The 14,652-nt window shown below is 38.9% G+C and overlaps 1 protein-coding gene across 1 annotated transcript in view; it reads right to left on the reverse strand.

The window, feature by feature from the left end:
- Positions 1-1,749: 1,749 nt before the first annotated feature.
- Positions 1,750-14,652, reverse strand: part of scaf8 (SR-related CTD-associated factor 8) — a 48,885-nt gene continuing 35,982 nt past the window's right edge. The window contains exons 13-20 of the mRNA XM_007905486.2: positions 12,553-12,653; positions 10,903-11,016; positions 9,815-9,971; positions 8,524-8,651; positions 7,581-7,731; positions 6,413-6,478; positions 5,998-6,243; positions 1,750-3,514 (exon numbers count right to left, since the gene is read on the reverse strand). Coding sequence (XP_007903677.1) covers positions 2,493-3,514; positions 5,998-6,243; positions 6,413-6,478; positions 7,581-7,731; positions 8,524-8,651; positions 9,815-9,971; positions 10,903-11,016; positions 12,553-12,653 — 1,985 coding nt within the window. The 3' untranslated portion in view covers positions 1,750-2,492. The remainder of the gene's footprint in view (positions 3,515-5,997; positions 6,244-6,412; positions 6,479-7,580; positions 7,732-8,523; positions 8,652-9,814; positions 9,972-10,902; positions 11,017-12,552; positions 12,654-14,652) is intronic.

The raw sequence follows: 14,652 nt of genomic DNA on the forward strand, positions 1-14,652 counted from the left end.
TAAAGAATGAAGAGTATTTGTCAAGGAGTTAAAGACAGTAATTTGATCTCTGAATTTTGCTTTATTTTGATTTTGTTGATAACAGGTCATCTTTAGTGAATGAGCTCCTTGTAATGCACTGAAAATTCATTTTGTCTTGGTACAGTCTAGGTCTCACCAGACTCCTGTTGCCAAATGCACAAGTGCAGCTTCTAAACCTCCATTAAACCTGCTCCTTACTCAGTTGCTTAGAAGGAACACCACTGTGCCTTTGAGGTGATGGGAACATTTCACACCAATCATAGCACCATGCTCATAAAATGCTCCTCGGTATTCTTCAATAGTTTGGAAAACAAATGTTATTCCAACAAGTGAACATTTGAAGCTGTTTTTTAAGTGCAATCTTTTTCCTTATTCTTTTTGGTAAGTGTAGGAACTGAAGACTTGTCTTTAGTTATTACTTTTGCACAAAAGGTCGAGCTACAGCATTGAGTTCTGGTCTAGAATACTAGTTAATGCCCATGCTAATAATTAATATCACATTATCGAATACTTATTAGGGAAACCAGGTTCCCATCGACCCCAACACACCTTACACATTCATGCTTCCAGGTTGTTTAAAAACAAACAGCAGCGATCCGTTCCTCAGATCACTTTACTTAAGTGCCATCACACTTGCTATATGAACTTTCAAACATCCTAAGGCAAGTCTACAAACTGGATAACTTCACAAAACAGAATTGACTAAAGATATATTTGCACACTGTACAACAGCCAAGATACAATGTAGGAAATGACAACGTGAGATTTCATCTTTTCCTAACATCTAAAACCGGTAACCTATTTACTCAAGATATCTATAGAGTTACAGCCTATGAAGGAATTGGCATAAAATCTTCTACGCTAGCAGATTAAAAGTACAGTGGCCCAGACCAGGACAGGCTTGCATAATATTTTGTGTCATTTATCCACCAAGATATACTGAGACAGAAGAATCAGCCTTCAACAAATGCACCAATATTAAGGAATTAAGGGACCTTTACATCAACTCCTGTAACACCGTTACAAAATTAATCTATTTTGAAAGCTAAAGCTGGTGTATGTTGGCAATTCAAATTGCCACATTTCACAGCATTTAATTTGAACCTGACCAAGAAAGTGTTGTGCTCTGTACAACCAACTTCAAAATATCTTCAACCTCTCGTTCGTCAACAATTCAACCTTTGTCTGACTTCATAACCCATCGCTTAGCTACTAGCTCTAAGGCCTTTACAGTGAGTGACACTGTAAACAAAAGTTTTAATTGGAACTCAACATCTCTGTACTTGCCCTGCAACCAAAAGTTAGTCTCTGAGTCATCAAAATCTCAACCTTCTGAAACATTTGTCACCCATTCTTCCTCCGCTCCAATGCACTCCTAGATGGAGCACTATATGAAGACACAGCACTCCATCTGAAGCGCAGAGGGACCTGCCCTGCCTGTACCTAATGTTAAATGGTCACCAAGATCCACGGACATCTGTAATGGATAAGGCTAAATCTCATCTTATTCCACTTTCCTTGTTTGGAGCATGTAAGATAGCAGGTATGGAGCAAAACAGAACACTACAAAGTAGGTTTTAACTTCTACTTATATTCAGGTATATTTTACCCTCCATCCCACTTTAGATGTTATGCAAATAAATATCTTCCAATGCCAACTCAAGCCCTGAATGCAGTTTCTGATGGCAATTTATCTTGGCGGCAAACACAGAAACTGAAGATCACAACGACATTATCAAACAAACATTTTATTAGCATCTAAAAACAGAATGCACCCAACATTCAAATGATTTTTTTTTCAGCCATTACTCACTGCAGTACTAGGAACAAATCACAAACATTTATTCTGGGGATTAACAGAGACCAGACTGTAAGAGGCTTTTAAAATCTTTTTTTTTTACAAAACAAAGTATTACAATTTTTTTTCTACCCCTCAGTACTGCACTGCTCACTGTGAATGGGCTAGGCGCTTGATGTTAACAGGATAAAACACAAAACAATAACTGGTTCTCATAAAAGCATTAAATTTAAATACAGTAGCAGCTTCAGAGGATGGAAAAATGCAGGCTAGGGCCCACTAGTTTTTCAAGTATACTATAACCGCTCGTATTCCATCTCAGCTGTAACAGCTACAAGTTTACCTTTCTTCCATAGGAAGGTCAATTTTTAATTTTTTTTTGTTTTGTTTTTTTGGCAAGCTGTTATAATCTTTCTCAAATTAAAAGAAATGTGGGAAATCTGGCCTCTAAAGCATGGAAAAAAAATGTTGTTACCTACCGTGTTCAACTAAAGAACAACAGTCTGTACAGGTCAGTTGTACACATTAACTTCAGTTATTAGAGTGAAAGACGTACATCGGATTAAATTCTGTCCTGCAGACAACAGTGACTTCCCAAGTTCCAGTCAACCATTTTGTCCGCTCCGTTGCAGAGATGACCAGCGACACAGAATAAAATTAGACCGTGTGACAATTATGTCTCCTCGTTATCTTTGTTTTCTGTCACAGGTGGATTCTCCAAATCGTTCTTCTCCTGGCTTTCATCTGTGGGAGAGTCCAGCTTCGCGGGCAGTTCTGGGACATTATTTTCAATCTCCTCGTTTGGTGGCTGGCTGTCTGTTTCTGAGAAATCACCGTTTACCCGAGGCCTATCGTCAGGCTTTTGGTGTTCAGTGGTCCCCTGAAAATAGTCAAACCTTTGGCGAGGAGGAACCCAATGGTCTTGCTCTCTGTCTCTCCCAAAGCGGCTGCCGTTCACGTCTCGGCGGAAGGCGAAGTCCCGGTCGTCGCGATCCCTCTGCCGTTCCCAAGGCCGGCTCCGGTCATCAAAATCTCTATGTGCCTCCTGGTCAAAGCCTCGGTTCCACATAGGACCACTTCTTCCGTCAAATCGGAAATTTCTTCCACCGTACCGATCATGATCGTCATGAAAAACTTTGGGGCCCCCAAATGGCATGCCCCGGCGCTCTCGCTCATCAAAATCTCTTGAGCCCCATCGATGGTCGTGACCGTAGCCAAATTGATCCCGTCTTCCAACACCATCCCTACCTTCAACAGGCGGAAAGCGATAATCCCGGTCACCTTCTTGTTGCATACTGTCTCTCTGAAAGTTACTGCTCTCGTTTCCAGCAGATCGCCTTTCGTCCCCTGGAGCTTGGTTTGTGTTTGTACCGCTGTCAACACTGGGTACTCCAGATCTCACAAAGGCTCCTTCAGGCCGACTGAAAGGGCTTCCTGGGAGAAAGGAACCTCTGGGCCCTGACTGAAGAGCTCCATCAATTGCTAATGATGGAGGCATGTTTGGCTGAGGAGGCATCAACAATGGGAACCGCTGCCCAGGTGAGGGTGGCATCATTCCTGAGCGCATATCCAGTGGAAGCCCACCAGGCATCCTCGGTCCAGGCATATTTGGTGGAGGCAAACTCTGAGGTCCTTGTCCAGGTGTTGATGGCTGCATCCCCAGGGCAGGTCCACTTGATGCTGCACTTTGATTTCCTGCAGCAGTAAGAAATGTCAATATCTTACAGTCAGAGCTGTATGTTGTCACATCCTTTAACTCAACCACAGTAACCAAATGTTCAACAAAGAACGTACAAATGCTTACAACAGCAACTTCTCTGTTATATTTCTATTACCCATAACTATAAATAAAATAACAATCATTGCATTTGATATAGAACCTTATCACTTCTTTGAGACGTCTCAAAGCACTTCGCAGAATATACTGTAAAGTGAACTGACTGTATATTTTGTTGGGGGCGAAATGCGGCAGCCAATTGTACACAGCAGTGACCCACAAACAGTCGTGGGACCCAATCATTGAGAGTTCCTCCTTACTGCTAGGGAAACAAGAGGTGTGTGGAGTAAGGAAACTTGCCTAAGGTTTCGCCCTTATACTTTAACACTCTGGATCAAAGGCACACATCATTCATTCCTTGTGACTTCATCCTGAAAGAACTGATGAGATTGGTACCTTGGGTGTATGAAATCTCAGACACAAGTCTGTGCTTTTATTCTGTTCCACAACAAAATGAACTAATCACCAGTTTACATTGCTTATGCATTTCTTTTTCATAAAACTCAAAATATTAAATAGAGTAAACTCCAGCTAACTCGTCACTGCAATGGAAAGGGACTCAGTGCTGAGTTATCCAGTGTGGCAAGTTAGTTAGCAATGTGCGTAAATGTATTTTGACAAAATGCGGCTGGGACATTTACAGCACGATGACATAAGTGCTATTGACAAGTAAAGTCATGATCAAGTTATCAGGAATTTATTGTATATCAACATATTTATAGCTTATAGTATGATTCCCTCCCTCAAATAAAGCAGAATGTGAGTAAGTGAGAATTAATTAGGTTGTACTGAAAGAACATTAAATAACAATGTGCACTTATAAAGAACCTTTCACATCTCAACATGCTTCACAGAGACAAAGGGAGAACTGAGCAAGGAGAAGAGAAAGAATAAGAGGGCTAACAAAATGCAGTCATCATCAGCATACATGTAAACACTAAATTCCAACATGCAAAGGCAAGCAAACAGATAAGGAACAGACAAGGCCTAAGGATAAGGTCACTCTACAAAGATGGGGTGACAAGCTGTTTCAGAAAATCTAGTCAAGATGTTGGGACAGAACCAAGAAAGTGCAGGATCATTGAAGTGCACCAATAAAGAGAGTCATTGAAGCAGAATGGAATGACTGATGGTGTCAAACGTAGCAGGAAGATCATGAACAAGGAGGGTCTGTGTGTGAGTTCTGATCACAGACAGATAGGATTCCATGATCGACTTGAACCAGATTGGTCTCAGGGCTGTGGGTGGGTTTTGAGCAGTGAATAGTGTTGGGAACATACATGGGAACTTGTTTGAGTCTACAACATGTTCCAGCCACTGAGTTGGAGACATTGATTTTGGACATGAGTGAAAAAAAAGTTTAGGATTTTCCATTGCCCCCAGGTCACGTGAGGTCAGAATGAAACACTCACTAGAAGATTTTTTTAAAAATTGAGTGAAATTTAACAAAAGGAATTCCAATATAGCGCCATTCAATACTTCACACAGACTAACATACAGGGTATCTCCGTTAGACTGTGGTTTTCTGGGTCCAATCTCTGAGCATATCTATACACCATGTGAAAAATGGAACTTGAGAAATGGCTAATCTCTGGGGAATTAGGTCAGCACTCTTGTGCGTGGGAAGCCAGCTGATCAGATGTACAATGGAGGGGTGAGGGAGATGTTAAAGCAGCAATGTCCCACAAACAGGCATGGATTGAGTGACCAAATTATTATTATTTTTGTATTCTTGTTTTGGAAGGGATTATTAATCCCAGAATAGCAATCCGCCAATCTACTAACAACCGGCTTCTTACTTACTGCTAGGTAAACAGAGGCATGTCGAATAAGGAAAGTTGCCCAACATTTCGCCCTGCCCAGGAATCGAACCCTCGTCCTCTTGCTTGTGAGGCGAGTGCCCTAACCACTAAGGCACAGGACTCCACAGAATTGCCCTGTATTTTTGTAACTAAGAAAATTTACTGCAAACCTGAACCAATAATTAAGTACCAAGACTCAATACTTCAAATTGATTGTGAAGGCAATGTACTACATTTTCTAATTAAATACCTGAGCAGTAGTAACGCTTATTTGAAAATAAGCTCAAAACATACGCCTATGTTCACAAATATAGCGCACAAAAAGATCTTGCTTAAACATTGTAAATAAAGGGGTTCAAAGTCAGACTCCACCAGCAAATAAAAAAAATTCAATTTTGTGGTCAAACAATATGCTTTGTCTTGCAGATGAATTCACATTCTAAAATACCCTTCATCCCAGAAACTGAGAATTTCCAAAGCAAGAAAAAGTTCACAGTTATAGTCAATCAGAAGATAAATGCAGAGAATATGTTCTAAAAAAAACAACTGGTTAACATTTGCAGGAACCGAACAGACACCATCCAACTGAGTTTGCATACCTGGTCCAGTTGTAGACACAGTTTCAGATGAAGAAGTCTGGTTGACTGTACGTGAAGCTCCCAGATCATTTGATCCGACAAGACCAGCTGGGGGAGCCTGGGAGCCAACTTGATTAAACATGCTCCCTGGTTGAATAACGGGACTCGTAAGGCTACTGGGTCCAGAGCCTATGTGAGAAAGCAGGTTCCCGAAAGGAGAATCCTTTGCACCATCTTGGGTGGTGGAGAGGGACGGGTGACCTAGAGCTAGAGGACAGTAAATATTTTAGACAGTTAATGGTTTTCACACAAATCCAGAGCCTGTGCATTTTGACCAATGAAATCAATGTGCCAACAATACTAATCGGTTCATCTTTAATGAACTAAGTCAGAAGAATTAGAGTAACCTTAAAGCAAACAGGTCAATTATACTTACAACTCTGTACTGCTGGTATAGAAGGAACAACAGCTGGAAGTGGAACAACTGGTGGTGGCAGATATCCTACACGTACGATTAAAAACAGTGAGATTTTCAAAAATACAAAGCATTGCAATTGAACCTGGTCTGACTAATTGAACACAAGTTATACTTAATTGTAAAACAAGTTGCAATATTTATGATAGAGATTATGCACTCAGGGGTCTAATCTATGTGAATTTTTCAGCATTCCAAGACAGTTGGAAACAGGAGTTGGCCGTTCAACCCCTTGAGCCTGTTTCGCCATTCTATAAGATCATGGCTGATCTGTACCTCAAGTCCAATTACCTGCCCTTGCCCTGTATCCCCTGATTCCCTGATCTAACGTGGAGTCCTGTAGCTCAGTGGTTAGAGCACTCGCTTTGCAAGCGAGAGACCTGAGTTCAATTCCAGGCAGAGGGCGAAACCTTGGGCAAGTTTCCTTACTCCACACGCCTAATAATAATCCCTCCAAAACCAAAAACAATAATAAATTGGTCATTTTCAATCCATGACTGTTTGTGGGACATTGCTGTGCAAATATACAGTCAATTCACTTTACAGTATATTCTGTGAAGCGCTTTGGGACGTCCTCCTGACGTGAAAAGCGCTATATCAAATGCAAGGATTATTATTATTATTTTATTAACAAATATCTATCCACCACAGTCTTGAAAATGTGAACAGATCCAGCATCCAGCATGTTCCCTTGTCAGTTCTAAAACATATTGTTCCAGAAAATTGTCCTGAATACATTCTAGAGATTTGTTGCTTTGCCTACTTGAGCTATTCTGCTACTCCCAGTCTATGGGAAACTTACACACGTGAAGGGCACTATGTGAATTCAAGTTGTTTAATTCAATCAATCAAATTTCAGGTTTAGTGTTTTAGCTTTGTTCAAAGCAAATAGTACTGAATTAAGATGACAGAATAATATAGTTGCTCAATGCCCATATTTTTCTCAAATACAATGCACTTCATAATTTAGGATACAGAAGGACGATGTTCTTAACTGTTTTTGTACTGTAGTGATGTGCTCACTTACTAAAACAAATTATAGTGAGGAAACAAAACTCAGGCACAAAACAATTTATTTTGCACTAGATTGTGAGAAAACTATACAGAGGAGTGAAAAAAAATTTCATACCTGGAGGAGGTTGTGAAGGGTTAAAACCAGGCCGTAAGAATGGAGGTGGTGGAATAGCGGGGTTGAAGCCTGGTGGAGGTATAGACATCGACAGAGGAAAGGTTGGTGGCTGGACTATACCAACACCTGAAACCGTTGGAACCACTGGAATCTGAAAACGAATAATCACACTTCAAGTCTCCAAACAAAAACAATCACGTTCTGTCCCATTCAAGTTCTGACAACAAGTAGAAACTCAATGAAGCTTCACAACTCGTGAGGGTGATAAAACAAAAGGCAAAATATTGCAGATGCTGGAAATCGGAAATAAAATTAGAAGTCGCTGGGAATACTCAGCAGATCAGGCAGCATCTATGAAGAGAGGAAAGTGAGTCAATGTTTCAGGTTGAAAGGTCATCAACCCGAAAAGTTGACTCACTTTTCTCTCTCCATAGATGCTGCATGACCTGCTGAGTGCTCCCAGTGATTTCTATTTTTCTTTCGTGAGGGTGATTATTGGAACTTAACACAAGTAGAATACATGCCAAGCACATCCTCCTCAAAACATACTTTGCACATAGCTGCTTTCAACTTTTGCAAGTAACCATCTTGCAATTTAACAAATACACAATACTTTTACCTGAGCCATGCACAGAATACCAAATTAAAATACAAGATGCCATCTTTAATAAGGAAGTGTGGGATGAGATGGTAGAGTTAGGCAATTAAATGGTACTTCAATAGTTCAAAATGAGTCTAAATAATAATAAGTGTAATAATACCTAAAAGAAATACTGTTGGTCACTCGATTGTTTTTGGGACACTGCTGTGCACAATTGACTGCCACGTTTCACCCACAAATTATACAGTCAATTCACTTTATATTCTGTGAAGCGCTTTGAAGACGTGATAAAGCTCTATATCAAATGCAAGGATTATTATTATTACTACTAAACATAATTACCTGGACAGGCAGCATAGTAACAGGCTGAGTGAATGCCTCAGCTTGGGATGTTGGCTGAGTATTACCATCAGTAGCTGAAGTTTGGGGCACATTTTCATTTGCAGACGTGGATTTCCTAGATTTCCACTCTGAAATACAAGGATGTGATGTTATTATCAATGACAGATTACAGTCTGTTGCAGTAGACTGCTTTACATCTTTGGCTAATTCAAATATTCAGAAAAATAGATATTTTGTAATTGAAAATGTAAAAGCTCATCTATATTGTGTGATATTCTTTAGGACTCCTTTTATAGTCCTTTAACTTGCACTTTATCATGCTCAAGTCCTGGCTTCAATAATGTGACTGAATATCAGCAATTAGAATTTTAAACAACAAGATTAAACATTCATTTATTACAATGAATACTGTAGTAAATCACAAAAAACTACTAATACTCTTGGAAAAGACCAATTTTCCACTATTACTACTATTGGGAGTAGTTTCCAGCACTGTATAACACCCAAGAGCAAAAATCTTAGTTGATTTCCCCCCTACTTTTCTGATCCACTCAGGCCATTATAGTGTCTGAACTGCTGCCACAGCTGATATACTAGGAATAGAACTTGTGATATTCTATAGAAACAGGAGTAGGCTATTCAGCCCCTCTAGCCTGTTCCGCCATTCTATTAGATCATGGCTGATCTGTTCCTCAAGTCCAATTACCCACCATTTGCCCCTACACCTCGATACCCTGTCCCAACAAATACCCATCCACCTTAGACTTGAAGATATGAATGGATTCAGCATCCATAGCCTTTTCGGGGAGAGAGTTCCAGATTTCCACTACCCTTTGCGTGAAAAACTGCCTTATTATTCTGTTCCTAGTGTTACAATAGATGGTGCCTTTATCTACTAGGGCACAGAGTGGCTTGGAATGTCCTCCGATGAAAAGTGCTACATAAACGTAAATTTGTACTGTAATGCAGAAATGTTTTAAGTTATTAAAACGCCAGGTTACAGCAATGTCACAAACCCTTTGGACCTTTATCTAGATACAAATTGAAAGAGAAAGCACAGTGTTCATAATTAGTACATATCACAAAACAGATTCATTGTTTTATTTTATTTCGGAGTATTATACAACAAATATAGATGTAAAATTGACAGAGTGGCCTCTTAAATTAAAACAAACACATGTGAAGGATGAAAAAACAAAGAATACACAAACAAGTTGCTGTGTTTCAACACAATTAAAAACAACACACATCAAAGGGCACCAGCCGTGATGAGGAAATAATGATCACATACCACTATTCACAGTTTCTTGGTCGATCATTCCTCCTTCTGAGAATCCTACCAAATCATCTAATTTTACTTTTTCCCATGGAATATATGTGACACCAAGGTCGACATCCCAGAACTGCTTATACTCAGGTTTCACACCTTTGTTCAAAGCCCAAGCAATCTGCACAGAAAATGTAGATTAAGTATTGAGATGGAATAGAAAAAATAATCACTGCTATGTTTTGTTTTTCATTTACTAAATGAACATATTAGTAAGATTGCATTAGTAATGCTCCTGCTCATTAGTAATGCAATCTTACAAAATAACACCAAAACTAGAACAACATTATGCTGATCAAAAAATAAACCCCTGCTCAAGAATATATAAACTCCTGCTCAAGAATATATAAACTCCTGCTAGAAAATATATAAACTCCTGCTCGAGAATATATAAATTCCTGCTCAAGAATATATAAACTCCTGCTAGAGAATATATAAACTCCTGCTCAAGAATATATAAACCGCTGCTCAAGAATATTTTGATCATCCCCAAAATAACATAATGACTAAATTTGGCAATTACAAATGTTTAAAATATATATTTTTTTAAAAATCTAGAATTATGCTTACCCCGTTCCAAAATTTATGTTGTTTCTTTCAAGCGTCATTCACTTCGCTTCCTTCTCCCCTCCCCTTCCTTCTATTCTGGTTTCTGGTCAATTTACCAGTTATACCAGTTTCAATACTAATTTTGATCAGATATCAGGAAGTCCGTGACAGAATCCCTGGCTGGGTTTATCGTTCTCTGAGGAGCCTTGACCCAGACTTTGCTCAGTGCTTCTTCATAATGCCTCATCTTGATCTCCATGCACAACCCCATATCATTCATTCCATAGTGCAACATTCACGTAATGCACTAGTAAGCATCAAACGTTCACTTGTTCATTACCCAGTCATGATTGCTTGTTATTCCCAATAAATATTTAATGTTCAAATCCAGCTGACAAGATATTAGGACCCGGAATTCATTTGGTTTATTTATGAGATAAGACTTCTTGTGCTTGATATATACAGGAAGTTCCAGTTCTGGTTAATTTGGAACTCAAGCTTACCTTAATAATTTTGGACCCCATTTTAAATGATCCAGTGCTTAATTCCTGAAGAGTATTATGAGCATCTTGTCGATGAACCATGGAAACATATGCACATCCACGAGGAGGTATCATCTACAGGAGATGTACAATTAACATTGAAAACAATAATAATAATCCTTGCATTTGAAATTCCGCTTTATCACGTCTTCAAGAGCCTCAAAGCGCTTCATAGAATATACTGCAAAGGGAATTTATTGTACATTTTGTGGGCGAAAACTGCAAATTGTACCCATCTTTTACTCAAATGCATTGAGGACGTTGTTCATGACGAGGAGCTACCCAATACTAAAGTGCAGTACATGGATTACAACTGACCACACACATCAAAAAGTCGAGTGAAATACAGAAATTCAAATTAATTGCTTTTTATTACAGAGAGCACCTGATTCAGTCACAACATAACTCCAAGCAGGCAACTTCTACAATTATTTTATGATCAGTGTTGGATACACCATGACAAACTAAGGAGCCATTATTTCAAGATGTTTTATTTTTTCAAAGCAAAGAATTCAAGTGCTAAGAAACAAATATCTGACTTCTTTAATAACTCATTCTTTATCGGAACCAATAAAGAATTAAAGCTATTATTAAAGAGAAAAGGTAGAGAAACCAAATTAAAAAATCTGCTATGATCTAAAACGTGTAGAACAAGCTTAATGGCTGACTAGAGAACAATAATTAGATTTGTACCCAGAAACAAGCAGATTCGATACTGATTTTAATGTTAAATTAAATAATAATCCTTGCATTTGATATTTTCGAGATGTTTAAAAGCGCTTCACTGTAAGGTGAATTGACTGTATATTTTGTGAGCGAATTGCGGCAGCCAATTGCGCACAGAAGTGTCCTACAAACAGTCGTGGATTGAGTGACCAAATTATTATTTTATTACTTTTTTTTGGAAGTGATTATTATCCCTGGGAAAGCAATCTGCCAATCGACTAACAACTGGGTTCCTACTTACTGTTAGGTGAACCGAGGTTTGTGGAGTAAGGAAATTTACCCAACGTTTTGTCCTGCCCAAGAATCGAACCCAGGTTCTCCCACTTGCGAAGCAAACATTCAAACCACTAAGCTACAAGACTCCAGATGCTCTATTTTCTAAACTTGTTTTAACACAGAAAGTTCCACAGAATATCTAAGTGCTATGTAATAATATTCTTGCATTCTTTTCTATGGCAGAAAATTTTGATTAAGAAGAATCACTTTATTTGCCAATGAAGTTTTAGATATACCATAATAATTGGGGTCGTGTTATACACTGATCTATGTACCAAACGTGAAAACATCAGATATCTAATCTTGTAAGCTTAGCATACTGCAATACACTTTAGAGATTCTTCCTAAAAGGGAAATGGCTTAAAGAGTTACATTATTACAGATTAATGAATTAATAAAGTGAAAATCTTAAGCAAATTGCTGAAAATTCATATTTGTTCACAGATTATGTGAAATGTTTTTATTTTAAAATAATGTTTCTCCTGTAACTGCAATGTTGACGTTGAACAATCATACATTAGAATCCAAATTGCACTATTTAAGTTGGAAATTACTGGCTAAAAGTACGTCGGCGTAGAACTTGTGCAATACAAAATACCAAGTACTCACATTAATTGATTCAATCTGGCCGAATTCCTCAAAGAGATTTGTTATGTCTTGTTGCGTAGCCTTTTTGTCTACCTGGCCAACCCACAGTGTAGTACTACATACTGAAATACAAACGTGACAGTAGAGGGACAACAACATTACAAATTACACAACCATAATCCTTACATTCGATAATAGCACCTTTCATGTTGGGAGAATGTCTCAAAGCCCTTCACAGGTTATACTGTAAAGTGGAGTGACTGTTTGTTTCATGAACAAATGCAGCAACCAATTTGCGCACAGCAATGTCCCACCAACAGCCATGAAGTGAATGACCAATTTCAGTAGGGGGATTATTGGCCAGGACACCAATAGAAATAACAACAAGTTGGATTTATATAGCACCCTCCATGCTGGACGGCGTCTCAGAGTGCCCTTCTCTTTTTGAATACTGCCAATGGGATCTTTAACGTCTAGCTAAACACGAAGACAAGACTTCATTCAGTTTCACTGAATGTCTCATCCAAAGGACATAGCAGCCAATTGCACACAGTAGTGTACCACAAACAGTCATTTTGTTTCTTTTTCTAAAAGTCAATAAAAATAAATTCCAGAATGGGTCAAAAGTGCTCTCAAAACTGTTCTTTTAACGGTTCTGAAATGGCATGGAATTATAGAATCATAGATTTATTCAGCACAGAAGGAGGCCATTCAGCCTATCGTGTCTGGTCCAGCTCTTTGAAAAGAGCTTCCAAATCAATCCCAATCCCCCCTGCTCTCCCCATAGCCCTGCAAACTTGTCCTCCCAAAATAATTATCTACTTCTCTCTTAAAAATTGTTAGCGAATTGGCTTCCACCACCCTTTTCAGGCAATGCATTCCAGATCTGAATAACTCGCTGTGTGGAAACATTTCTCCTCACCTCCCCTTTTTAACAACTATTTCTTTTAACAACTATTTTAAATTGGTGGCCTCAGGTTACCGACCCACCAGTGGAAATAGTTTCTTCTTGTTCACCCTATCGAGTCCCCTCATAATTTTGAAAACTTCTATTAAGTCTCCTCTTAATCTTCTCTGCTCCGAGAATAATCCCAGCTTCTCCAGCCTCTCCTGATAACTGAAGTCCCTAATTTCTGGTACCATCTTGGTAAATCTTCTTTGCACCCTCTCCAATGCCTTGACATCCTTCCTAAGTAGTTCAGTTAAGCTGAGGCCTAACCAGTGTTTTATAAAGGTTCTTCATAATTTCCTGACTTTTGTATTCTATGTCCCTATTTATAAAGCCTAGTATCCTGAATGCTTTTTTAACAGCTTTATCTACCTGTCCTACCATCTTCAAAGATTTACTTATATGAACCCCCAGGTCTCTCTTTCCTTCACCCCCTTTAAGATTCTAGCATCTAGCTTATATTGCCTCTCCTCATTCTTCCTCCCAATTTCAGAACTCCATCTGCCACGTGTCTGCCCATTTTATCAATCTGCTTATGTACCCTTGCAGTCTGCTACTATCCTCCTCACTGTTTACTACTTTTCCAAGCTTACAAGTAGACGGAGGGGGGGGGAAGGGAGAGAAGAAATACTTTAGCTGAGGAATTAGCGCTAACGGGCCATAACCTATTCATTTGCAGAAAAGTTAGAGGAGAGGTAAAAGGAATGTTCTTACTTCAGAGAGTTGTTAGGGTTTGCAATTCTTACAAGCGACAACTGAGAATAAGGGAACGGGAGAATAAGGGATAAACACCTAACTACCTGTAAAAGGTCGAGATAAGGAGAGTTACGGTCTGGAATGACTGTCTGAACGGATAGTGGAAATAGTTTCAATTACAACTTTCAAAAGGAAATTAGTACCTGAAAAAGAAAAATTTGTAAGGATATGGGGAAAGGGCGGGGGAGTGGATCTGATTGGGTAGCTCTTCCAAAGATGGGCACAACCTTCTGTACTGTAATATTCTACGATTCTATTCTATAAAGAGCTATAAAATTGAATTTTTTTAAAGAAGGCTATTCAGAAAAAGGGTAATAGCAGCAATACAGACACGAGAAGCTAAATGGATTCCTTCTGTGATGAAAATGTCTAGATTATACTCAATTCAAAATTGTACAGAAATGAATCCTGCAATA

This window comes from Callorhinchus milii, unplaced genomic scaffold (assembly GCF_018977255.1).
Source record: "Callorhinchus milii isolate IMCB2004 unplaced genomic scaffold, IMCB_Cmil_1.0 Scaffold3, whole genome shotgun sequence".
NCBI lineage: Eukaryota > Metazoa > Chordata > Chondrichthyes > Chimaeriformes > Callorhinchidae > Callorhinchus > Callorhinchus milii.